Genomic DNA, 27414 nt, shown 5'->3' with positions numbered 1-27414 from the left:
TTTGGTTTGTAAGCAGAAAAACTTTAATAACAAATATGTCTCCTCCTAGCACTGTGATAGCACCCTGAGTGTTTTGAAAAATCATATTACAAAGGTACAAAGTCATCATATACAATAAATCTGTGGGGTAGCATATGAAAAAAAATTCAATATTACATATTAGCACGTTTTAAAAGCAAAAAAATCTGCTTACCAGGCTACAGGTTAAGCAACTCTTCTGCCTGCTGATCTCAGCTATAGGCTTTCTAAAGTCCTGTAAACTGTCCTCATTTATATCCAATAGACTCAATAATAATCTTTTGCATTTTAATCCTTTAATATTTCATATTTAAAAACGTTTGTGTCCATTGTTGTTGTCGTCCCATTTTTAGGCACATATTACTAACGCACTGTTTAAATAACACAACCAAAATTGCGCAATTTACTTTAGATTTTAGACCAGGTTTTAATTGGTTAATGGCGTAGTATTAGTTCTCTCAAAATAGCAACGCGCCAACAATGCGCCTGAAGTTCACACAAGTAGTTTTCAAGCCAGCATGCCCATGAGCGCACAAATGGGCGCAAAAGCATTTGCTATTTAAACAACACGACACTGGATGTGAAAATTATAAATGTGTCAGGCTTAAACTAGCAAAAGACACTATCATACACACATAATCTACTGGGGGCAAGGATTGTTCATGCTTTCTGTGACACATGACAGAGAAACCTGTCAAGAGCAGGAGACGGCACAAAATTTGCCTCTAGCTTCTCTATGCAGGAAAAACCCTGCATTTTTAAATCAAAAGGTGTCACTGTTAACATTTGTTAATGCATAGTGAACTAACATAAAAAATGTAATTAGCATCAACAAAGATGAATAAATGGTTAAAAAAAACTAACTTGTTCATTGTCAGTTCATGTTTGCTAATGTATTAATGTTAACGAATACAACCTAATTGTAAAGTGTTACCAACGACAGTATGTTCATTTGGAAAATAAACTATTTTAGGCATCATTTAAGCATCATCCATACCAACACATTATCATATGTGTGCTATATATAACGTACACACAGAGAAAGCATAATTTAAATAAAGCATCAATTAGCAACATTAGAACTCACATTATTGGAACCAGCAGTGACCTGAGAGATGTGAGATAATGTATAATAATACTAATCTTCCTTTTCACTACAACACACCAACAATTCAGTAAGTCTCCAGCCTAAAGTTTGTTTTTGTTTTAATGTAAGAAAACACATGCTGAAGGTCATCATAAAGGCTCAAGTATATACATCCACATAAAATTGTATGTTCTCCGACATCAGCTAGTTGTCATTTTTTCCAGTGCCCCCGTAGCTTTCGTGCCCATGCAGTGTTGACAAATTGCCTTGACCCTTTGTCAGGTTGTGTCTAATATGGTTAATAACGTTGTCACCCACTGTGATTACATTCGTACAAGTGTGCAGTCATTAAGCTAATGGAGCCGTATACTAATTGATGACATCCTCATTTGCATTGTGTGTTAATTACCTAAATCACGCATCTGCAAATTCTCATTAGTGCCTGTAGTTTCTGTTTTCACCTGAAAATAAAGGTTATCTTTCTGCTTGCTATGGTAAACAAAGAGCAAAGTTAATTTAAGTAAAGTAACCAGGAGTTTATAACGCATCTCCGGCACACGAGCATGAATTAATCAAAACTGTTTTAAGAGCCGAATGATTATGCTAAAGATAATACAGTACCCACCCACACATGGTGATCTAAGAACAGCAAAGACTTATAATTGAGCTATATATGATTTGTTGGTATTAAATTAACACAATAGAAAAAACTAAAGTAAAAATGCTTTTGTGAACACGATTAGCTGGAAAACTAATTGCTATTTAACACTGCTAATATGCTACAACTTTAAAGTGGGCCTATTGAAGCTTTTTATGCTATTACAAAAATAGCACCAATCATACTGTAACTACTGTAAGCTGTACAGTACTTACAATGATACCCATTAGAACGATCTCTTTAATATTGTAATCATTGCTCATAGACAGCAACACGCATAAAAGGAGAGCAAATGGAAAGGTTGGCTTAAATGGAGAGTTCACCCAAAAATGCAGATTTTTTAAAAAAGTGTTGTTTTGGGTTTTCTGGTTACTATGGGAGTGTTAAACATATATATCCAATCGATTTGTGTCGTATATTTGGTGACCTTGCCTACATTTCAATATAACTTCAATAAAACCTAATAGATCAAATAGCCAGTGCGCACATTTTGGCAACAGAAGTGGTGTTGTTCCCTTTCAGTCGGTCACTACGACGTCACGTCGTGACCGACGAATTGGGAACTCGCTTAGAGAGACCAATCTGCTTCGTTTACTACTAAAACGCCAATGAACTTGGCATTGAGATATTTGCATAATGCTGGCGCCGCCCCGCCAGGTGCCTTTATAAGCAGCAGGTGCAAATAGGGAAATTAGCTTTTTCGCTTCGAAAGCCGGCTTTATCTGCTACTGAGAAGCTACTCTCTGCTCTTCTGGGAACGGTTGCTGAAGTTGATTGACAAGCAGTACTAACACAGCGGACGCTCGCAGTATTCCACGGCTCTGCATCTTTTTTGTTTTGAGTTTAGTGTGTGCGTTGCCTTCCCTGTGCGCATCATCAGCTGAGCACCTAAAGAGTGATTTCCCTAAAAGAGTGATACGTGAGAGCTCTGTGTCTTTTTAAAGGCAGCCACTCTCTCGTATATGCGGCGATCAGCGTCCTTTTCAGGATAGCTTTTCGCCCGTGCGATCTTGGATGCGAGAAGTATAAGGGTTCCAGTGACGGTCACGAGCGCTGTCTTCGTGCTCAGGCATCGAGCACTCCGGGGCTGCGTTCGTGGAGAGTTTCTGTTCTCTCTGTGAGAGCATAACCCTCTTGGATTGCGGAGACGACTGTCGTTTCTACGGGAACGCTGTCCGCGCCTTTGCAGTGCTGACGCCGCCATGGTGCGGCTGTCAAGTGCTCGCAGGGCGCCCTTCGCGTCACTACGCTGAGTAGGACGGAGGATGCGTCCTCCACCTACCGGCCTTCTCATCCTCAGCCGGTTGAGGCTCCGGTGGAGACTGCAGAGTCGTGTTCTACGATGTCTGCCGGATCCATTGGACCTCCTTCTGGTCCCGTCACTTCTGCAGCATCAGAGGGGTGTCCATTTTTCCTCAGAGGCAGAGTCGTTCCGGAGATGGCGGCCGTGCCCGCGAGCGGCGGAGACGGTAGAGTTGGAAAGGTTAACCCCTCTCCGCCCGAACCGTCCCGCCCACATGATTGGTACTTCGGAGCTGCTCGGGCCTCTCGGTCCTCTCCTCCTGTGCCTTTCTTTCCCGACGGCACGAAGAGCTGACGTGATTTGCGGCCGTCCGGCCGTTCAGCTTCACCCCTCACCTCCCTCACCAACGGAGCCGCTAAGGGCGGGGACCCCTTCAGTGGAGCGGGATGCGTTCCTGGAGGGACCACCCAACCCTTCCCTCCCGTGTTTGTAGACAGTCGTCCGGTTACGGACGCTGCCCATCAGGCATGCCGGAGAGGCGGCTTCGGCCCTGCACGCAATAACGTTGCTGCAGGCTCACCAAGGATTTACGAGGGAGCCCGCGACCTTCAGTCGTGCGATGTCCACCACAGTGGTTCAAGATCGCCACCTTTGGCTGTGTCTGGCTGACATGACGGACGCAGACGAGAACAATTTGAATGCTCCTGTCTCACAGACCGGCCTCTTCGGCGAGCCAGGGGAGTCGGACAGCTCCCCTGCGCAGACTGAGGCGATCTCCTAGGTCATGCCCCGGCGGAAGAGAGCTGCCCTTGGTCCACCACGCCGGCTCCTCAGTCTGCCTCTCGCCATCGGCGTCCTGCGGCGACCACCTCCGTTCCCCTCCTTGGACCCCATCTCGGCAGCGCAGGGGAACCGGTCGTAAGCTGCTCGCCCTGCCCGCTTAGCCGCTTCCCGTGAAATTCGGGAGTTTAAGTGGCCAGTGAAGGGCGACCCGGATTGGCAGAGGATCACTCTTCAGGAGATGGAGCTCCTTCCCCCGATAGAGGGTCGGGTGGAAAATCCTTGGTTTGCATATGTTCCACCGGCTGTTTGGCCCGTACCCACTTAACCACACATAAGAGTGCATTCCTCTTCCCTCTCCAGGTCTCTGGAGGATCGAGAGAGCCGTGAGCGGGTTCACACCAGCTCCCCTACCTCTCCTCTATCGCCAGCGGGTGACCTGAGGAGTCCGAGCTCTCCGCTGAGGATGGCGGATTCCCCTGAGGAAGGACTTTCTTTCTCTAGGAAGGGGCACATTTGGCACTCGCGCCCCGACCTGTGGGATCTCCATGTATGGTCGTTGAGCGCGCGCAAGGTTTAGGTGATTTATCGCAAGCGGTATCTAACACCATCGACGCGGTTTGAGCACCGTCCACAAGACGGGCTTACGCGCTTAATGAAACCTTTTTCGTCACCTGGTGCTCTTTGCAACGCGAGGACCCCAGAGAATGCCCATTAACATTGTGCTTTATATCTTCTACATAGGTTAAATGGTAGGCTGTCCCTTCGCCATTAAAGTTGATATCGCCGCTATTTCTGCTCGTCACTCACTCACTTATCAACGGCAGATCAGTTGGCCAGCATGATTTGGTTATTACATTTTAAGAGGCGCTCGCAGGCTAAACCTCTCGCGCCCTCCCTCTTTCCGCCTGAGACCTGTCCATGGTGCTGAAGCCTTCAGGTCTCCCTTTTGAGCCTTTGCAGTCTACGAGTCTGATGTTTTTATCAATGAAAACTCTGACCCTGATAGCATTGGCCTCCATGAAGAGAGTAGGGGATTTACATGCATTCTCTGTTGACGATTCGTGCTTTAGTTTGGTCCTGCTGTCTCACTGAGACCCAGACCAGGCTACGTGCCCAAAGTTCCCACCACTCCCTTCAGAGATAAGGTGGTGAGCTTGCAAGCGCTGCCCCCGGAGGACGCAGACCCAACCATGGCTTTGTTGTGCCCCGTACGCGCACTGCGACTCTACGTGGATCGCACGCAAAGCCTCAGGACCTCAGACCAGCTCTTTGTTTGTTATGGTGGCCAGCAGAAGGGGAAAGCTGTCACTAAGCAGAGGATGTCTCATTGGATAGTTGATACTATCGCCCTGGCTTATAATCTTCAGGGTATTCCTTGCCCCTTTAATTTAAGAGCGCACTCCACACGGAGTGTTGCCCCATCTTGGGCTTTAGCTCGTGGTTCCTCGCTAACAGACATCTGTAGAGCTGCTGGTTGGGCGACACCTAATACGTTCATTAGATTTTACAGTGTTCGTATCGAGCCTGTATCCTCTCGTGTTCTTTCCTCACCAGGGAGGGCACGGAGAGCAGACTCGCAGGTCGGCTTGCAGCCTCCAACTGAGGCTCCTAATTGAGTTTCAGTATGGAAGGCCATCAGAGCAAAAATGCGTAATTGTTTGAATTGCTCTTCCTCCGATGCCTTGGCAGCCTTTGTTGCGGAGCATTGGCTGTCAGCCTCTCACTAGCTGTATTCTTACGAACCTACGTGTTTGGCTTGGGCTCCACATTGTGTCCCTACGGGTTCCTTTGTGAGTATTATTCCGTGGGGTTAATCCTACCAGCCCACGTTTCCCTTAGCAGAGCACTGCTTTGCTTACACAGCCACGGCTGTCATTTTTACCTCAACTACGGTTGACTTTCGCCCACCAATAGCCCTTAATGGGGCGGTGGCTTCCGCAGCGTCCCTATACCGCTCAGATAGGGCGCTTCCCAGTCGCTGGCACTACTGTGGGGTTAAAGGAACATCTAGTGCCCGGCCTTCTGCCTTAAAACCTAATTCTCCTTCTCCTTAAGTGGAACCGGAGGGCTTTACGCAGACACTGGAAGAGGTCAGCCCTCAGTGGCGTTTTGGTAGGGATTCCCAATTCGTCGGTCACGACGTGACGTCGTAGTGACCGACTGAAAGGGAACGTCTCGGTTACGGATGTAACCCTCGTTCCCTGAAGGAGGGAACGGAGACGTCACGTCCCGTCGCCACAGGGCTGCTCCTTGCTGTTTATCGACCGGTCACTTTCTCCCGGCTTTCTCAGCGAAAAGAAGCTAATTTCCCTATTTGCACCTGCTGCTTATAAAGGCACCTGGCGGGGCGGCGCCAGCATTATGCAAATATCTCAATGCCAAGTTCATTGGCGTTTTAGTAGTAAACGAAGCAGATTGGTCTCTCTAAGCGAGTTCCCAATTCGTCGGTCACGACGTGACGTCTCCGTTCCCTCCTTCAGGGAACGAGGGTTACATCCGTAACCTAGACGTTCCCCAACAAGTGGCTCTATTGTGTTAGCAACTCGGAAAGTTTATCAAAACGGTTTCCCAGCATTAAAATGTCTGGTTGTTGCGTTTGGTTGCATTAATATAATATACGTATACGTATATCTGGCAACTTTATATTTGGCCATCCACTAACCTCTTCTATCCACTCCACTACAGTACACGGATGTGGTAGCTGTGTTGAAAAAGTTGATAAAATTAACTTTTTTAAATAACTTTCTCTGTCTGTGTTGCGTAACTCCTGATTCTTGCCATACTTCCGTTGCCAATATACCTGTGAATACGTTGCCACGTCATTATTGTGTACAAACAGTAAAATGGTCTTTTATCCAAATCCAGGTTACTTTACGTATACAATCTACTTAAGGGGTGGCACAGAGGCAAAGTGGTTAGCACTGTCCCGGCTAGGTTAGGTGGCCTTTCTGTGTGGAGTTTGCATGTTTTCCCTATGTCAGCGTGGGATTATTCTAGGTACTCTGGTTTCCTCTCACAGGCAAAAACGTGTACGATAGGTGTAGTAATGGGGACGAGACCGCATATGCAGAGTCCGAGTCAAGACTGAGTCTTTGAAGGGTCAAGACTGAGTCGAGACCGATTCCGTTGGTTTTTAAATAGAGTCGAGTCTGAGTCAAGACCAAGTCTTTGAGGAAGCAAGTCTGAGTTGAGACCAAGTCTTTTAGGAGTCGAGACCGAGTCGAGACCAAAACCATAAAAACATGTCAGTTTTTATATTCATGATTTAATATCACCCCAATAATCAACAGTTAGGCCTACAGACTAAGTTAGATTGGGAATTGTTATGAGGAGCAGTCTTAACGTCTTATTGTGGACTATGCTTTCACTATCATTACAAAAAATCCCTACCACATCCATCATCTTCTTATTATTTTTCTAGAGATAAATAAACGGCTCTGATGGCAGTAGCTTTCCATTGCACCATGGGATGTCATTTTCAAATAATACCCGTCAACATTGCATTTTATTATTGTTGTTAAAATGCGTTGGTCTCTAGGACTCGAGTCCTTCTCCTCTCACTGTGGTCCGAGACCGAGTCAATACCAATTCTTTGAAGGAACAAGTCTGAGACGAGTCCGAGAAAGCAGAAATCGAGATCGGACTCGAGTACTACATCACTAGTTAGGTGAACTGTAGATACCCAATTGCCCCTCTCCCAACCTGTGTGTCGATCAACTTGTGTATGGATTAACCAGTTCTCACCATGACCATAGATGCTGAAATGGCATAAAGAATAAATAAAGAAGAAGAAGACAATCTACAAAAGCAATCTTAGAAGAAACATCTGAGACTAACTGGATACTTTAATAAAATACATCTGAGAACTCTGAAGGAGAAACCTCTGAGCTATAACATTTTCATCCGGGTTATGGTAAACACCTTGAAATGGTCCTATGTGCTAATACAGCACAGCTTCATCTGCCCACCCAGTTCTTGCATTAAAAAAACACTCTGTCTTACCTGAGAGTGAACATTTCCACAGGTGAGTATGGCGAGGCAGCGACGTAAGCTGACACAGTATCCCTGTGCCGAATCGGCTCGGATGGCACCAACACAGCAAAATTCCCATCCATGCGGTGTTCCGATAATTCCGGAGCAGACTGAGTTTGAAACAATCGTATGCTCCCAATTCGCCTCATGGGTGTGGAGTTTGGTGACCCAAACAATCCTTCCTGATCTGATTGATCAGCGTCCCTTGCTCCTAACTCCTCATTAAGACAACCATCATTTTCCACGGCCCAAAGGCTGTAGTAGAGCTCCACTGGCGTTCCCTCAGAAGTATCTGGCCCCCTCTGACGTCCAGGGACGACGCTAGGTGGCGCAAACCACCCGGAAAGAGGTTCGAGCTCTGCGACGCAGACGCCCAGCTCCCCTCTCAACCTGCAACTCCCCCGGACCTCTTGGGTTTCATGAAAGGCAAACATTCGTACGCAAGGCAGCTTATCCACTGTGCTGTAGTCATCCCAGTCTCTTCCAGCTATGTAAAATAAAACCTGAACTTTGGGTTTGTTCAGGTAAATCCTTTCATTGAGGACAAAAGTCTGCACTTTCCAGTTGTAGGTGAAAAGAGTTGAAGAGGTCACAAATGAGCCAGGCATCTGCAGGAGGTCCAGAGGAACCGGCTCTTCTACAGAGAGGCTTCCATAAGTGGCATTGATAATTGGAAGTTTCCTGGCCTGGTGGATAAAGAAAAGCTCTGTTCTGGACAAGTAGCTCGAATTACGCATGAAGTCCTGGGTGGCCTCCTTGAGAAAAAATGAGGACTCTGTGTTGAGGAGCTGGTAATTGACAGGCAGATACGTAGGGGAGGTGTAGCGTTGTAGATTTTCCAGGATACGACAATCTGTAACTAAAATAGGAAAGAGGTGTCAGAAACACTGAAATAGATGGGGTTTGTGTGTGTGCGTGAAGGTGTGTGTGCATTACATGGGTCAAATTCAATAACATTTGAGAGAAAATAGAGAAAACTGTATATTTGTGCTCCCGTACAGCTCAGTGGTAGAGCATTGCATTAGTAGCCCAAAAGGTCATGGGTTTGAACCAGGGGAACACATGTTGATAGAATATATACCTTGTAATGCTATGTAAGTCACTTTGGATAAAAGCATTTGCCAAATGCGCTTTTCACAATGCATATTTTTCAAAGCTGTTTCAAAATTATAACTACTATATGTACCCTAACCCTAATGTTTATATGCTTTTTAAAAAAAAGGTACAAAGCTGTGCTTGGGGTGGTACCCTTTCAACAAGTATACCATTGTCCCTAAGGGGTGCATATTAGTACCTCAAATGTACATATTGTCACCTTATAGGTACAGTCTGGTACCTATACTGTATAGACTTACATATATTAGAACCTTTTTAAAAGGTAACATCCCAGTGACAGCTTTTGTACCTTTATTTCTGACAGTATTCAGGCAATGGAGGTAATATGTGATAGCATGGGCGTCGGAAGCAAATGAAAAGTGGGTGGGTCCCCACGTCAACCCCCCCCCCCCCCCCCCGAAAATACATTTACTGCAATAGATGCAATTTTCATGTTTCCTTTTAATTAACCTGAACATTTGCGTTTATTAAATAAAAGACAGTATTGAGGTCAGAATTCTGGTAATAGCCCTTTGAAAATTTTGCAAATAATGACAGATGTCATATTTCATTTATTTTTCTGTGTGACATTTTTTTCTCTCTACTCTGCTGACAGTAGGCTACAATGTTTCTTTTTTATTTTGAGGAAATAAAAGGTAAGAAAAACGAATGAAGGTAACTGTAACAATTTTTGTATACCCTTTTTATTTGTTAGCCTATACCCAGTCTCTCTTTCTCTCTCTTAGAGAAATATAAATGTGAGTTCTGGAAATGAGATCAATATATTTAATGGTATCCGTCGGGAACATGCTGTCATAAGAGTTTGAGCATATATGTACTTCTAAAACACAATCGATTAAACAATTGCAGAGGTATGACTTTATGAATCATTTGCAAATGTACCTCGCAAATAATGTTAATACGTGAAGAGATTTTAATCGCATGAAAAGTAATTGCAGGCTTCTGTAAAAAAAAAAAAAACTTTATGGTGAAACGATCGCTGGATAATTTTAATCAAAATAAACTATTTTACTGCAGTAATAATATTTTAACGAGTAGCCTATACTTTTAACGGTTTGAAAGGGACCACATTTAGTGCTGTGTCAATTATTATCAATAAAAGCATATGCTAAACCTTAACGTCTCCGTGCCTCCGCAATTCATATCTGTCCTCCTCATCTCCTCCGTTTTTTTTCTTCGGTTTCTTGAACTTGGGGCTTGAGTCGACCTAATGTTCGAGCTGCCTTTAAAAACAGCAAGAGTTCGTTTACCGTTAATTATTAAGACTAAATGGGCAGGCAAACTCGTGAAACAGTGAAAGTAAAATAATTCGCCATAATATGGTTTTACACGTCTATAGAAAATATACTATAAATAAAGCAGTTATTAATTTTCCTAATCCATGGATGTTTGACCTTTACCTCCGTTTTTAACGTTATTCATTTCGCAAAGGAGGTTTTTCAGCACTTTGTTTGAACAGCAACTCAGCAGCACCTCCCTCCGCGACTTTTTTTAAAAAGCTGAAACGGTCCGCGGTGTAAAAAGCAAAGGTTGGGGATTCCTGCTTTAGTGGAATGGATTTTGACTAACAGCGCATTGATAAGGGAACAGACAAATGCGCTTAAGTAGAGAAAAAGTGGGTGGGTCCATTATCATTGGTCTTAAAAAGTGGGTGGGTCCTGTCCCACCCACGTATAATGGTTCCGACGCCCATGTGTGATAGAGATCTTAACCTAAATGCTTCTGAAATGATCCAACCATGTGATTTCTGAAATTGGAGTGTCCATTACCTAGTTAACACTTGTTGCTAATGCAGCACTTATCTGCCCTAAAGCTGGTAAAACCTTTTGGGTTTATATCTTTTTTTGAATAAAAACAAAGCTATTTTCTTTTTTTTTGAGCTTTCACGTTCCTGCGTTGCATCACATAAAGACAAAATGGAAATCAGGTTTGTGTGTATAAAAGATCTTAAGTACCTCTCAAAGCAATAAAAAACTTAAAATAGTAAGTGAATATGCGAACTTTAATGACCACATGATTTTAGCCTAGCTGACAGGTGTTTAGTTATTCTTTCGAATGACTGATCTAGATTCTCGGTTTGTTTCACGTTTCTACTGAATCATAAAATAAAAGCCAATGTTATTTCCAGAGCACTGGTTGTATTTTGTGCGATTTCTCTTGTGCTGTTTGTGGTAGACAGCACTGACTGTGGCATGTTATTATAACCACAATAGAAAAGCCTTCAGCGGAAACATTGATTTTACTTCACAGGCAGACAGTAATATGGAGACTGATAAGACATGTTGATATGATGATACATACCAAAATAGACACAGGTAGACACTAAACATATTTGTCTGTTAGAATGAATACATTTATGTACCAGTTATAGCCTATAACACATGTACATATACAACATATCTATTGAACATAACTAATGTAGGAACAAATCTTTCATTTGCTTATTTTCATGAGCTGTCTCTGTTACTCAATAAAATGACCTGAAAGGATTATGAATATCCGGCTGTTCAGAATTCAGGAGCCAACTGTGATCTGTCATACTTTACAACAGGGACTATATAGCATCTCTCTGCGATGCTGACACCTGAATCAGCTCTTTATAATGTCAATGATAGACTCGACTGCACTATACGCCTGGATAATAATGTTTATCTCCATCATTTCATCATCATAAATTAATAAACCGCTGCTGCCATGATCACTATAAAATGTAAACAAACATCTATTTATAATAAAGTTTAATTTAGCACCTGCTGGAAACACAGCATCTTACTATATATTTTGTCCTTTTGCTGAATGTCCACAAATGTGCCTATGTACTCTGTTATTATTTACTGCTTTTGAAAGTAAACCCAGAGTCTTGTAGCTCAGTTGGCAAAGCATTACATTCACGGGTCACGGGTTGGATTTCCAAAGAACACATACTTATATAATATTCCTCGAAAGCAAAGTCGCTTTTGATAAAAGCTTCTGCAAACTGTATATGCTCTTGAATCATGTTCTCAGGTTAAAATTCATTTTGCAAATGTCATCTCACATTTTTGTATCCAACCTTTGTTTAAACATCATATCCAAATCAATGGTTAAGTGGTCTTTGACCTTAAAACTGAGGACACGCTGTACTCTGATTAGTCTCCTCACTTTCTCTGTGTTTTTACCAAGCAGGAAGCAATGAATGGCCTCCTTGTAAATCAAAGAGAATAAATTACGACTCATTCAGGGGAATTTGTTATGCATACACATGCGCGACAAACACAGCTGAAAAGAAGAGCTTCGAAAGGGACATGAGGTCAAACAACCTTGCAAAACAAAACTGTAAAAATGTTAAATAATAAATATCTGTTCTATTGGGTATGTGTGCAAATATTGTCTGGCATTTTTTTTAAATGTGGATCTCTTTTATAAATGATAGCATTTTTTTATTTTAACTTTGTATTTATCTATTGTACAGCAAAGCAGAGTGCCATACACTGCAGGTGTGCATTATTTTTTAAAGAATTCCAAGGACCGGAGTCAATTATTCCTCTTATATCACGGTTACCGCAAACATTGCTCCAGTAGTTATTTTAAGACATTTGACAAGTTAGCTGTGCGTTTTACAGAAAAACAATCAACACCCATGGAACATTTCTTAACCAATCAGAATAAAGAATTCAACAGGCCTGTGTTAAAAAATAACTAACTAAACAAAACTAAACTTAAGCCTGCAGAGCATAAAAATCCACGTTACCAATTTCTTTCAATATTTTCCTTTTAACTTCTGTATAACATTCATACACAGTGCCCAATGCAACTATTCTGGAGCATATTTCTGGAGATTTTTAGTATTGCCAAGCTGGATCAATTTGTTGACATTAAGAATATTTAAGATTATCTATCATACCTCTAATAGAGGAATATGTTGCAGCATTAAGACGTTTAAGGTTATTAAATTAAAGTCCCTTTAGGGAAGTTGCACTATAAGGCGGCTATGTTTGCAGTGCCTCTGGCAGTAATTTCAGTCATGCAAGACTAAAGTCCTATCTACTTTAATAGGGACACATCTCTAAACTGTGTGCTAAATTACTATTAAACAACATATTTCTGATATCAACTGTACCATAACTTTGTTTCTTAATCTCAAAAAAATCTATTTTTTTGTCATTTCAGCTACTGTGCATGCCCCCAGAGAATCGTCAGTCTTTGTCCCTGTCCCAAATGAAGCATGCTCTCATAGTCTACTAGTTCGTAGGGTGTTTCATCTGTCATTTTAACAATCCGAATTGTACTCATCAGGGCTTCATTTGCACCCTTGATGCATTCTTCAGCAAAGCCTGCATTGCTGCAGGCTCCACGCACTTTACCAACCCAGTAGTCCTTGCGAAAGAACAATCAGACGACAGATGAGAGGAGTTCACACTGATGGGAAACTATCTTCCTATTTCCGGCGTGACGCTCCTTTCTTTCCCAAAATATAACTCCGGTGCACCCTCGTGGACTTGCGTCAAATGTTCCTAAAGTCTGCAATACATGATGACATCAAAGGACTCTGAGGACGTCCACAAGTCTGGAGTGTGCCATTTGGGCAATTGATGATTGGTTTTTAACTGGAAGGCGGGACTTTAGTCACCAGAGCGGCCATATTAGGACGCACTCACATTAGGGCTAACCCAACCAAACCGTGCCCCAGCGCAATAGTCCCCCCTCCCTACACCCCCAGAAGCAGACACTCACACTGTACTTTGAGGGATCCGTGCCCAGTCGCGCTTTCGTCATTATGTTGCATTCACCCCAGCTGCGGTAGAGGCGTCAAGTGCGAGTGATTTCAATGTTAAGTCAATGTAAAGACGCGTTTATGCGTGTTTGGAGGTCCCACGAACTAGACGCGCGAATGAGCCTTTTAGCGCAGTGCGGTAGATGCAAATCCGCCTCATTTGCGCATCTAGTTCGCACGAATGATGCAAATTAATGCGAATCAGAACTCTGGCGGAAAATCGTGCCGCGTTAACCAATCAGGAGTTTGCTCTAGGAGTGACGTGATTAAAGGAAGCGAGCAGAGTCGCAGAAGCCCCTCCCATGATGCGAATTTCCGCCTGCATGTCTCGAATGACTAGAATTTCACATGCAAAATGTTCAAGCATCCAACTACGTGTGAATAGCGCGATTTTGCCCCCCTACCGCATTGGTGTGAATTCAGCATTAGGATGCGCTTGTTTAAAGAAAGTAGGAAGTAAAGCACTCGAACCCATTATAATATTAAGTCTGTGTTTTCTATTCTGAGTTGTTCGGTTCGCGATGACACACAGCCCTCTCACATGCCTTATCATATTGCTTAGTTGATCTGTCGCATGTGCAGCTCAGTCATTCATGTAACCTTGCTGCGCGCATCAGAAGGTTTATTCGAAGGCAGGTAAGTGGTCGCGCAATTGACGTCTTTCCTGTTGAACCGCGCTCTGGCGTGATTTGCGAACGAACTGCGTGTCCCGAGAACCGCGCTCGAGTCCACCTTGGCAAGCTGCAAACAATCAGTGGGTTACTTCACTAATCCAGGATATATTGCATCCTTTACAATTATGTTACTAAGGCTGTGATTTATTGAATGGATTACAGCCTCCATCTTTATTGTTTACAAATTTATTGTTGTTGCTTTGGCAGAAAAATAAATTTGCTTGTGAATTTCAGACATCACCATATATATCCCAGAAATTAATGCAAATTTGAACTCATGCAGATTTGAACACACATATGGTTTACACTGCATGCTTGGTCAGCAATCAAAAGCCATAGCCAGATGCTGCAGTCAGGTCCAGATGTTACTGGCTATTACTTTTCCACTTACAGCTACTTTAGGCACAGCAGATGACATAAAACATCCTTACAAACCAGAAGGCACAAGCACTACAAGACGGATCTGCATACGGATACAGCAAATGCAAAAAAAAATCGCACAGAAATACACTGGAAACTTTTTATCAGAAACCAATACAAGCTTTAATTTATGATTTACAAGCTTGAACGATTTTAATTTCTAGAGTGCCGTGTTAAAAGAAGCTGTAATTGTTGCAAAAAGAAAGAAACCGAAAAGTAAAGAATGAACCCATGCTTAAATGAAATTAGGAATATGACCAGCAACCCACAAAAAGCGAAGCCATTAATCAGAGGAGCTCTTTAAAGTGCTGTGTGCATGGCAGTAATTTCAGTGCGTGCGCAATATAAAGTCACACACTTATTCAAAAGAGAAAATGAAATATGGGAGTTGAATGGCACTAAACGGCCACAAATTCTTGCCACTTATTAAATCTAAGTCAATTTCATTTCATTTAGAGCCACAATAATAAAATACACAATTTCTGGTTGTACTTCTCATGATAGGCTCAAATGAATAAAGACCCAAAGGAACATAGCCCGCAGTTTTTGCTTTGTCATTATTAAGCATGACAATCACTTTCTCTTTTAACAAAGCAGAGAAATTACACTGACATGAGAAACTTTAAATCTCTCAGAGCTCATTCAGACATTGAACACAATGAAACAGCTTGTGTTTGACAACGCTGAAACACATCACAGTTTATTGTGCCAACTTTACCTGACATTATTTTAAACAGCAGCATATGAACTATAAAATGAATCAGAAATGACCATATACAGTCTTGTTCAAAATAATAGCAGTACAATGTGACTAACCAGAATAATCAAGGTTTTTAGTATATTTTTTATTGCTACGTGGCAAACAAGTTACCAGTAGGTTCAGTAGATTCTCAGAAAACAAACGAGACCCAGCATTCATGATATGCACGCTCTTAAGGCTGTGCAATTGGGCAATTAGTTGAAAGGGGTGTGTTCAAAAAAATAGCAGTGTCTACCTTTGACTGTACAAACTCAAAACTATTTTGTACAAACATTTTTTTTTCTGGGATTTAGCAATCCTGTGAATCACTAAACTAATATTTAGTTGTATGACCACAGTTTTTTAAAACTGCTTGACATCTGTGTGGCATGGAGTCAACCAACTTGTGGCACCTCTCAGCTGTTATTCCACTCCATGATTCTTTAACAACATTCCACAATTCATTCACATTTCTTGGTTTTGCTTCAGAAACAGCATTTTTGATATCACCCCACAAGTTCTCAATTGGATTAAGGTCTGGAGATTGGGCTGGCCACTCCATAACATTAATTTTGTTGGTTTGGAACCAAGACTTTGCCCGTTTACTAGTGTGTTTTGGGTCATTGTCTTGTTGAAACAACCATTTCAAGGGCATGTCCTCTTCAGCATAGGGCAACATGACCTCTTCCAAGTATTTTAACATATGCAAACTGTTCCATGATCCCTGGTATGCGATAAATAGGCCCAACACCATAGTACGAGAAACATGCCCATATCATGATGCTTGCACCTCCATGCTTCACTGTCTTCACTGTGTACTGTGGCTTGAATTCAGAGTTTGGGGGTCGTCTCACAAACTGCCTGTGGCCCTTGGACCCAAAAAGAACAATTTTACTCTCATCAGTCCACAAAATGTTCCTCCATTTCTCTTTAGGCCAGTTGATGTGTTCTTTGGCAAATTGTAACCTCTTCTGCACATGCCTTTTTTTAAACAGAGGGACTTTGCGGGGGATTCTTGAAAATAGATTAGCTTCACACAGACGTCTTCTAACTGTCACAGTACTTACAGGTAACTCCAGACTGTCTTTGATCATCCTGGAGGTGATCATTGGCTGAGCCTTTGCCTTCTGGTTATTCTTCTATCCATTTTGATGGTTGTCTTCCGTTTTCTTCCACGTCTCTCTGGTTTTGCTCTCCATTTTAAGGCATTGGAGATCATTTTAGCTGAACAGCCTATCATTTTTTGCACCTCTTTATAGGTTTTCCCTCTCCAATCAACTTTTTAATCAAAGTACGCTGTTCTTCTGAACAATGTCTTGAACGACCCATTTTCCTCAGCTTTCAAATGCATGTTCAACAAGTGTTGGCTTCATCCTTAAATAGGGGCCACCTGATTCACACCTGTTTCTTCACAAAATTGATGACCTCAGTGATTGAATGCCACACTGCTATTTTTTTTAACACACCCATTTCAACTAATTGCCCAATTGCACAGCCTTAAGAGCGTGCATATTATGAATGCTGGGTCTCATTTGTTTTCTGACAATCTACTGAACCTACTGGTAACTTGTTTGCCACGTAGCAATAAAAAATATACTAAAAACCTTGATTATTCTGGTTAGTCACATTGTACTGCTATTATTTTGAACAAGACTGTATATATATATATACTATTATGTATCTTTTTAAAGAATATTCCTTTTTCTTAAAAGAAAAATCCAGATAATTTACTCACCACCATGTCATCCAAAACGTTGATGTCTTTCTTTGTTCAGTGGAGAAGAAAATATGTTTTTTGAGGAAAACATTGCAGGATTTTTCTCATTTTAATGGACTTTAATAGAGCCCAACATTTAATACTTAACTCAACACTTAACAGTTTTTTCAACAGAGTTTCAAAAGACTATAAACAATCCCAAACGAGGCATAAGGGTCTTATCTAGCGAAACAATTGTCATTTTTGATAAGAAAAATAAAAAATATCCACTTTTAAACCACAACTTCTCTTCTAGATCAGGTCGTGATGCGTGATGCGACGCCACGCAATATGTCATGACGTCAAGAGGTCACAGAAGACAAACGCGAAACTCCGCCCCAGTGTTTACAAATGTGTTGAAAGAGGACCGTTCCGACGTTGTTGTATATCAACTGATACTTATAATGTCTTTGTGTCAGTTTATTGTTTACAATGGTCCGCAAATTTGCGTTTTATACACTGTAAAAAATCCAATTAATGAAATGTTGGAAGGGCAAAAATATATAAGTTAAACCAACTTTCTTGTTTGGGCTTAGTTGAGTAGACATATTATTTTAAGTCTAGATAAATCTGTGTTTAAAACATTAAGTGAATGGTTATTTCCAAATTCAGTCAACATTCAGAATGGCTATGTTGACTGAACTAATTAAGACAAATCTGGTCAATATGTGGACTTATGACAGCTATGTTTCCTGACAACAAAATGCTCACAATATTACTGTTATTTGGTAACAAAATGTAATTTTAAGAGTTGTTCAGGCGTGAATGTATGTGCTTTAAGTTTAAATATGCGGTCGGTTAATATAGATAGCGTCTATTTAAAAATGTGCTCGGACACTTTCGGACGGAGAAGAGCTCCAGATGAGCTCCAGAAAATCACAGACACTTAAGTGCTCACACCCCGCCCAGTGCAGCCTCGCCTCGGCAAGCCCATCAGAAACCGACTGCTGGCTCTGATATCTCTGTGGCGTTTAAACATGCGATTTAATTCATTTTAATTTCTTATACTTAATAATGAAAGGTTTACCGGTATGTTTTAAATCATATTTTAGGATTGCACTTAAATGATATCGCTGTTGAATGATATTTCATATCTTTCACATTTGTTATAACTGGGCTGCGTACTGCCTGCGAATTTGAACTTCAGAGCTGAAGGTGCGAGTGGAGAAATAGTCCCAATATCATAACAATCTTAAAACTTCTAAATATACCCGTGTGTGTACCCGTGTGCGCGCGCGCGTGCATGTATGCGCGTGCGTCTGTGTATTTTGAATTTAAAATGTTTTAACTCGGAAGGATCTGGATCACAGGTCATTTCATCTGAGATCAATCCGCACGCAACAGCTGGAATCACTCACTGATTCACACAAGGGAGGACACAAGTCAGCCGTTTCCTCAAGTTCACGTCAGGTAAGTGTTTGTAATTAAATGTTAATTTTAGAATATATTAATTGGCAAAGACGCAAATACTTGACGTTTTTGTAATTATATTTTTGTAAAGATACATTAGAAGTGTGTTATGTTACGTGACCGAAGTAAAGTGGAGCTATTTTAGTTAAGATAAAAAGCCTGAATATAGGTTTGGTTTACCGGACAAAGTTTAGAACTCGGTCTTTATTATAATTGGGACATTTTTACAAACAAACCTTATATAATACAATACTGGCGTGCATTTTGAGACAAAACAATAGTACGTTACTCATATGTTAAGAGATGTCAGTAAGTTATTTTAGTCAGTGAAAAGCCCTGTCCGAGAAAACCGGCCAATTGTGTTTAATTATGTGTGATGTCTGAGGGAAATTTGGCCTAACATTAACGTTATTTAGGGAATAAAGTCTTTCACCGTCAAACTTTATTATATTAAACATGTTATTTATGTATGTGTGTGTGTTTATATTCCTCTGTTTATCAAACCAGAGCGGAGATGATGTGAGGGGCGGACCAGAAGGATACATAGCGAGACAGTCTCCGCTTGGAGTGGCTGAGGAAAGTCTCCTAAATGGCCCTGGAGATGTTCTGACTGACTTTGGAGGCTTTTTGGACTGTTTTATGCCCTCTATTTAAAGAAGACTTAATTCTGTATGTTCAGTCTGTATGATAAGTGTAAGTGAATAAAAAGCTTTTGTTTTTATGTGACTGAAGTTAATTATTTTGTTTACAACACCAGCATAAATTATTTGATAAATAATTTAAAAATGTTATTAAAAAAATCCCAAATAATAAATATGAATTGAAGTAACACATAAAACATTGAGTGAATACTTAAATTTTAATTGACAGAGTCTTTGCTGTAAGTTTTTAAAGATTCAACTGATTAAAACATTTTAGTTGAATGAACTATAAAGCTAATTGAGCCAACATACTTTTTTATATTTGAGTCAAATTTGGGCCAACTAAAAAACATCAATCCAGGTAACACTTTGGAGACAGAAATTGAGTGAACGTAAAATTTCTGTGGAACTAGTTACTAAAAAATAATTCATTGAGCCAACAATTTATTTTTTACAGTGTATATGTAACACGTGACCTCCCTACGTCACTACGCATTTACGTTAGGTTGTGCTGGATCAGACCTAGACGAAAAGTTGTGGTTTAAAAGAGCATATATTTTATTTTTCTTGTCAAAAAAAAAAAAAAAAAATACATTGTTTCGCTAGATAAGACCCTAATGCCTCGTTTGGGATCGTTTATAGACCTTTGAAACTCCGTTGAAAAAAACTGTTAAGTGTTGAGTTAAGTATTAAATGTTGGGCTCTATTAAAGTCCATTAAAATTAGAAAAATTTTAAAAAAACATAATTTCTTCTCGACTGAACAAAGAAAGACATCAACATTTTTGGATGGCATGGTGGTGAGTAAATTATCTGGATTTTTCTTTTAAGAAAATGGAATATTCCTTTAAGTAAAAATTACTCTAAATTACAATAGATGGAGTTACACAGAGTACATAAAAATAAAGAATATGGTTTAAGAAAATAGAAGAAGCATGAGATTGCACCGATGAATATCCCTGAAGACATTTTGCCGAAAGATTTCCTTTTGATAGTTTCAGTTTTATAGCACATCTTGTCCCAGTCATCAAGAACCAGCGAGTCTTGACCTGTCAATCACCAGTACAGCCGCTTACCGCCTGTCCTGTTCTTTTCTGAGAGGTTTTCACTCTGACCAACCGGCTGTCATGCTGATAGATCAGCATAAGCGCCCGGTCAGCCTTTGCACTGAAGCTCCAGACAAGGGGGAGGCCTTTCTCTGACTGGCCAAGCGGGACACGGGATTAGGGAGGCCTGACAGGAGGGCAGCAGCCCGGGGTTGAAAAGGGCTTTTCAGAGTCACTGCCCCTAGCCTGGCTGTGGGCAAGAGCTGCCCTAATGATATGTAAGGCTGCAGAGGCTGTGTCAACCTGTCCACTGGCTGTCAAAGAGTGTGGTGAGGGCCTGAGGTGGGAAAGCAAGTCACAGAGGTGTGAGAATAAAGAAAGGCAAGGTGAGGAAAGAAAGGCCAGGCCGGTAAACAGATAAAAAGAAGATAAAAAGTGGGAGAAAGAAAGAGAGCAAGCAAGAGGGATCTGTGTGGTTGTCAGGTGTTTATTGGAGTGGAGCGGGACTGTTTTCTCCGGGGAATCTTCTGTTGAATTCGGCTGCTTAGTTTTGGAGGACTTTGTAATCCCACAATGCTTTGCTCACTTTCAAAGCCTGTGCCTCTGTTGAAACATTTCAGCCAGAATGATGCTGGTCCTCATGCCAGAGCTGCTGCTTAGTCAAAAACTGCTCTAAGATCAGGCCTAGCATGTCGCAGCATGTTTATGAGCCTCGAGTTTTGAGAATTTTATCATCCAAAAAGTCTATGCAGCGTTTTTATGCCATTAGATGCAGATCTGGATTAAGTGCTTAAAAGATTCTTCACAGCGATGCCATAAAAGAAAATGTTTGGTTTTCACAGAACCTTTCAGTCAAATTTTCTTAGTAAAACCTTCTCTTTAATACATTTTGTAACTACAAAGATTCTTTGTGGAAAATGAAAGAGTTTCTTCGGAAGTTAAAGGTTCTTTATGGAACCATGCCCTCTTAAAAACCACCTATTACGTTGCTAAAAACAACGTTATTTTGTGTATTTGGTGTAATACAATGTGTTCGTGTGGTTTATGTTTTTTTTTACATACTGTACATAATGTTGCTCCTCTATGCCACGCCTCTATGAAACACGTTGTTTTTGTACAAAGCTTATCGTTCTGAAAAGCAAAGTGTCCTCCGATTGGCCAACTAACCAATATATTGTGATTGGCCTGAACTTACTGTAGATTTAAATGTACTGTAGTGTTTTTATAGCAACAGTTTGTTCAAATAAAAATAACAGCATCATGCAAAGCATTGTGGGATCCAAAATCTGAAGGAAAAATACAGAAAAGGTTGATCACTGTAAAAAATAGTTTGCCTTAATATTTTTGTTGAATCAACTCGGATTTACAAGTCATTTCAACTTACTATTATTTATCTTGACTAGATATGAGTTGTTATAACTAGATAAGTTGTTATAACTTATAAAATTAAGTTGATCAAGAATAGCATGTTTGTGGGAGCCCAGAACCATGTTTTTTGCTGTGAATATTGCTACCCTGCCTATGAAATGTAGGCTAAAGTCTTATAATCTAATTAAGAGATTTGAAGCATCAAAGTTCAATTTCAATCATTGATTTTGATTGTTGGCATGACCTTACTCAGTCAATATAAAAAATATCAAGGTTTCATTTTCACAGAATGTTCTTTACATTATGTAGCATGGTTTCATATAAAAAAAAAACTTTAACTGGGTTGTCACAGACTGGGTCACAAATGTGCAAAAAGCTTCCAGATCAGGCACTGTCTTGGGAAGCAGCCCCCCCCCCCTCTCTCTCTCTCTCTCTCTCTCTCTCTCTCTCTCACCTCCATGCCACAGCATCTTTAATCTCACAGCCAACCTCTTTCCCTTAAATAAGAGCAATAGTCTTATGGTGTTTTTCCCCAAGTCCCAATGTATTATTCGTGCCATATATTACATCAATTGTAATTAATAAGGGCTATTGACTTTGTGCTGGCCTGTCAAAAGTAATTCATGGAGCTTTTGCTTTCACAAGCATCATTTAGAGAATGATATATGTGGGCTCGTCCTAAAACAGCCAGAAAGGCAGTTAAACGTATGCTAGGAGCTGTGAGCAGAATCAATATATAATACAACATTATGCCTGTTTAGGATTCACATAAAAATTAATGATATTGAAAAATGAGTATGTTCATCTGCCGAGACCATCCAGGACTAATGATTTACAAAGCGCTGCATTTTTAGGGATCTATTAAAAAACCCAAAATAAAGCACATTGAGATTATAACCGTATCCCTAAGTCTCTTTTCCCTCCAACTCGACAGTTTTTAAGAGACCTAGTGGCAGCCGTAAGCTTATTTGTTACCTAGAGGTCCCCTTTAATATCTCTAATCATATTTCAGCCTCCCTCACAGGACATTTTGTTAAAAAAAACGGCTGAAGCATTTTCAAAAGCAGCTGTTTGGAAAATCGACATTACAGATTGTACATTAAACACCATCTAGAGTGGTATGCTATCTGTGTAAGGGACACAGAGCAACTGAAGTACTCTGAAAGGTTCTTGTTAGGGCTGCACTGTGGCTCCCATCAACACTTGTTTCCCTTTAAGAGCTTCCACCCACAACACCTCCATCTACGGTTCAGTAATGGCTACTCGCTGCGAGGACGTGAGCCAATAACAAGAACTAATACATTCGCGGAGCTTCGAGTGTCTATATCGTCAACGTTCATCACCGATGTCTTTAGTCAAAGCTTTAAGGAGCCATTGACTGTGTAGTAAACACTGCACAATGAAACTTTCTTTCATTTTTGTGCTACTTCCAACGATGATTTTAGTCTTAACCTTTTTTGTGCTGAATGGGTCTTTAGGAAGCAATTAAATGTGTTATGAGGAAGTTGGCGTAATGGCAAGGCTTGAAGTCATTTAGGTAATTTGCATGAATCTGGTGTGGTTTAAATACTTGTGGTTTCACAAATGCTACAAGGACATTAATGCTTGTGGAAACCACTTAATCGCTATAAACTATAAACAGGACATATAAGAGGAATACAGTACACGCCACAAAAATGCACACACACAAAAACATACTGCAGTAATTGCGTAAATGAATAATGTGCTAATTTATACATAAAAACATGGCAAGACATGGCAACTTGCCTACATTTAGTCTCGCTGCAAAGAATGCTGCTGTTTCAGTTTCAACAAATCAATTTGCTCAATTAACATTTTACATTTTTAATACTGTACTGTATGTGCAGGTGGTGATACTGTTGGTAACATCCCAGGAAGCAATTCTGCATTTAAAATACATCTAACAGCCATCTAAACGCAACTCAGATGTCTAGGCTACACTGTTAACGATTTCCCTGTATTTTTACAGTACGGTACTGGCAGCACGGTTGCCAGTAAGTTACTGTATTTTGGTTTTACAGAACTGTACTGTAATACCATTTTACAGTACACAAACTAGTACTGTATAGTTACAAAGCAGTACTGTACTGTATTTTTACAATATTTTATTACAGTAGTCTATTTTTACAGTAATTTACTGTAATGTCTATATTGACCCATAAATACTATTTATTACTTATTGCAGTTAATACAATAATATTATATAAAATAGCTAGAGATTTAGGTTTAAATCTATAGTTATTAATATGGTAAAAATGCTAAATTAAAACATAATGAATTAAAAGGCAATCCAAGCAATGTATGTATCAAAATTTTATTTAAAAAAACATTTAATTGAAACAAACATTTAAAACAAGATTTTAAACAATAATAAACATATAATCAAGTAACAAAATAAAATCAACAAGTATAAACAAGTTTGGAGACCCCTGCTGTAACATATTTAACTCTGGCAAATAGAACACTGTTCCATAGTTTGAAGTTTTCAGTTTAAAGTCCATCATCGACTAAAAGGTAACATTTCACTGTGGTAAAAAGAACACTGGCCCATAGTTTTAAATATTCTACTTAAATTTCATTTAACACTAAAAATAAATGCATTAAACTGTGGCAGACAGACCACAGTGGCCTTTACTTTGAAGTCGTCCATTCGAACTCAATCAGGGACTGCATGAAGCTGTTCACATGGGGGTTAATGGCCACAGCTTTTCTCTGCACCAAGTTCCTTGTCTTTTTGCTTGCTCCTTGTCTGGATGTGCACTTTTTCCCATCTTTGGAATTAATTCTATCCAGAAACCTGTTAGAAATATCATAAACATTAAGTCAACAAATATAAGATAGAAAAAGATTCTTAAAAAATTAAACTCAGCCTTGAATTTACTCCTATTCTGAAACCTTTTGCTCTTATTCTACTGTTCCACACCTAATTTCACTAAAATACAGAAGATTCACTTACCGCTGAACAAACTCTTTCATCAATGGACAGCATCCACCTGGATCCTGTCATGATTGAATGTCCTGAACAGAAAGTACAATTGTTACTGATTTGGACACAACTTTTTATTCTGAAAACAAAATCTTTTGTCAATAAAGTCCAGGGACACCTCTGCTAAATAAATACAATTATTAAATTAAATTTCTTATAACCAAAGTCTGAATATTTCTGTTTGTATATTTCTACATGGCAAACTAAGACAATTGTGTACATGTTGTGTATGGTCGTGTTACAGTGTTGTGTGTGAATGAGTGAATGAGTGTATACATGGGTATTTAAAGAAACTGTAGTGGTAAAGTGCAAACTTACCGAACATAATGTGCTTGGTGTGTGTCTGGTATCACCCGTTGTGCCTCCACATCTGCCTTAACTCCTGAAAAGTGCAATGACACTCATGTAAACTACAAATAAAAAGTCAGCCACATTCCTGTGTAATTTTGCATGTGACGTGAAAGCATTTAATATTGCAGTCGAAAAAATACATGACTTGTAACTGTACATCATGTACTTGCCTGGTGCCTTTAAAGATGATCCATCTTACCCAATCCAGCTTACAAGCAATGGTAAGACTGTAAAAAATACAAATGTTACAAAATCTGTTAGCCATAGAAATAAATAGACATTGTGAAGGAAATGGTATAAGAAAATTTAGTAACACTTTACTATAAGAGTTTATTCCTTAACATTTGGTAATGCCTTAGCTAATATGAACTAACAATGAACAATATATTTTACAACATTAATAATATTTGATAATGTTCATTGTGCAGAGACAAAGTGATTGATTTAAAAATTTATTAAGTGTTTAAATCTAATATCATGCTATGCTAACAAATAAAACATTACTGTAAGTGTTTAGTCAGTTGTAAAACAAATATATATATATTAGTTGTTATATTATATATTATATCTAAATATCTAAATAAGTCTTTTTTTAATTATAACATCTTGTCTACAGAAAATCTCTGAAAATGTCTCGTTTAGTGCAGAAAATAGCGATTTATAGTGACAAGGTAAAAAGACTGTCCCTTTAATGTTTTACCCGGACCGGCTGCGGTGTAACACGCTATTTCACGCAAAGTTTTTTAACAAGTTAGTAGCTAGCTGCTCACTTTAAAGATAAACATGATCGCCTAAATCTGAGCAATCCTGGTGATGCCAGTTTCCTACACGATGTTATAATGGACTATTTTACATCCAGAGATGAAGGATCAGATGACAGAGACGAGAAGACAAAGGTACGTAAATGCGGAGCCCATTCTCTTTTCGTGCATTGATTTGATGTGTTTTGGAAACTTATATATACTGCATGTAATGCATCTGAAGTGGTGGAAACAATATGCCATAAAAATGTATTGGACAACTTACTGGACGTGTAAAACGCTTTAGAGAAGATATTCTCTGCTTTTGCGGATATACCGTAATATAATAACAACAACAATACGCGCGGCAATCCCTTTCGTTCATCTGATATTAAGATGGTCTGAATGATATTTGGTCGAAGTTAAAGCTGCGATGAGTTCGATGCATGTATCCAGTTAAAAATGAGGTTTCTTGTTTTCACTTCTGTGGAGGAGTTCGGTATGCTGTGTACGGCGTGTCAAGTCCTGTCTGTTTACAACCACAGCCTTACCAAACAGTCGAACTTAATACTTTTCTCTGACGCTAACTGAACGGATGAAACGCCGAGATAAACGACCGTTATGCTGGGACCGCAAGACCGCGCTGGCGGGTTGTTTTTGTCCATTTCGTTAAAAATAGTTTCATTGTCACCACACTTTCATCACAATATAAACTCACCAAAACCCTCATAATTTAGTTAAAACAACCCTATATTCATTAATAAAGGTGTAAAGCGAGTAAAAGCAGCGGTAGACATCTGTGTGTAACGTTAGCTTACTTTCTGAGGGAGATTGAAACTTTGTTGGCGACCGTTTTTTTCTCTCATTGCACGTTTAAAACAATATTGTGACAAACTATTGACAACATTCTTAAACTAAAAATTAAGTTTTCATGAAACAGAAATATTTCAAACTTACCGAACTGCCAGAAATCAATCGTCCTCCTTCAGCTGCAGCCAGGAGTTGTGCTCTCTCTCCCTCTGTGTGATTTGACTCTGGCGCACTTTCTCTGATTATTGCAAGTACACCTGGCACATTACAGCAATGGCTACAGCAAGGTTACATCAAGACCAAAATATACTGTCAAATTTTCCCGCTCAAACAAATTTACCCAGAATGCATTATGAACTGCAGTACTGTACTGTAATGTATACATACAGTATAGTACTGTGGATTTTTACAGTAATGTACTGCTAAATCTACAGCGACATCTAACAGTGTACATCAAGGCAAAATTTGGGATGTCAGTGAAAATCTAAAAGATGTCTAACCATAGCCCAAAAATAAATGAAGAAAATAAATAAATGAATGAAATCAGACACCTGGTAATCACTGTTGACTAATGTAACCAAATTCAAGGTTATTTCGGCTAGAAGTGAGTTACTCATAGTTGGACTTTATCGGTCTATGCATGTAGAAGTTAATAGGAATCTAACAGTATTATAAATTTCATGGTACTCCGGCGGAGCGACAATGGTGGATGCTGCTAGTGGCAAAGGAAAATAAGCGCAAATTTAAAATCGGATGTGTGGAA

The 27414-nt window shown here is 40.0% G+C and overlaps 1 protein-coding gene and 1 long non-coding RNA gene across 2 annotated transcripts in view; both read right to left on the bottom strand.

Annotated features, from left to right (window-relative positions):
- The window catches only part of LOC135729654 (transmembrane protein 132C), a 287538-nt gene that overhangs the window by 200446 nt on the left and 59678 nt on the right, over nucleotides 1-27414 (bottom strand). The window contains exon 2 of the mRNA XM_065247459.2: nucleotides 7792-8680. Within this exon, the coding sequence (XP_065103531.1) occupies nucleotides 7792-8680 (889 nt within the window). The remainder of the gene's footprint in view (nucleotides 1-7791; nucleotides 8681-27414) is intronic.
- Nucleotides 24165-27102, bottom strand: LOC135730073 (uncharacterized). The gene is made up of 5 exons (XR_010525861.2): nucleotides 26799-27102; nucleotides 25272-25328; nucleotides 25069-25132; nucleotides 24721-24782; nucleotides 24165-24561 (listed from the first exon to the last, which is right to left on the bottom strand). It is a non-coding gene; the product is annotated as an uncharacterized lncRNA (long non-coding RNA).

This window comes from Paramisgurnus dabryanus, chromosome 11 (assembly GCF_030506205.2).
Source record: "Paramisgurnus dabryanus chromosome 11, PD_genome_1.1, whole genome shotgun sequence".
Lineage (NCBI taxonomy): Eukaryota > Metazoa > Chordata > Actinopteri > Cypriniformes > Cobitidae > Paramisgurnus > Paramisgurnus dabryanus.
This window is presented reverse-complemented; position numbering and strand designations above follow the sequence as displayed.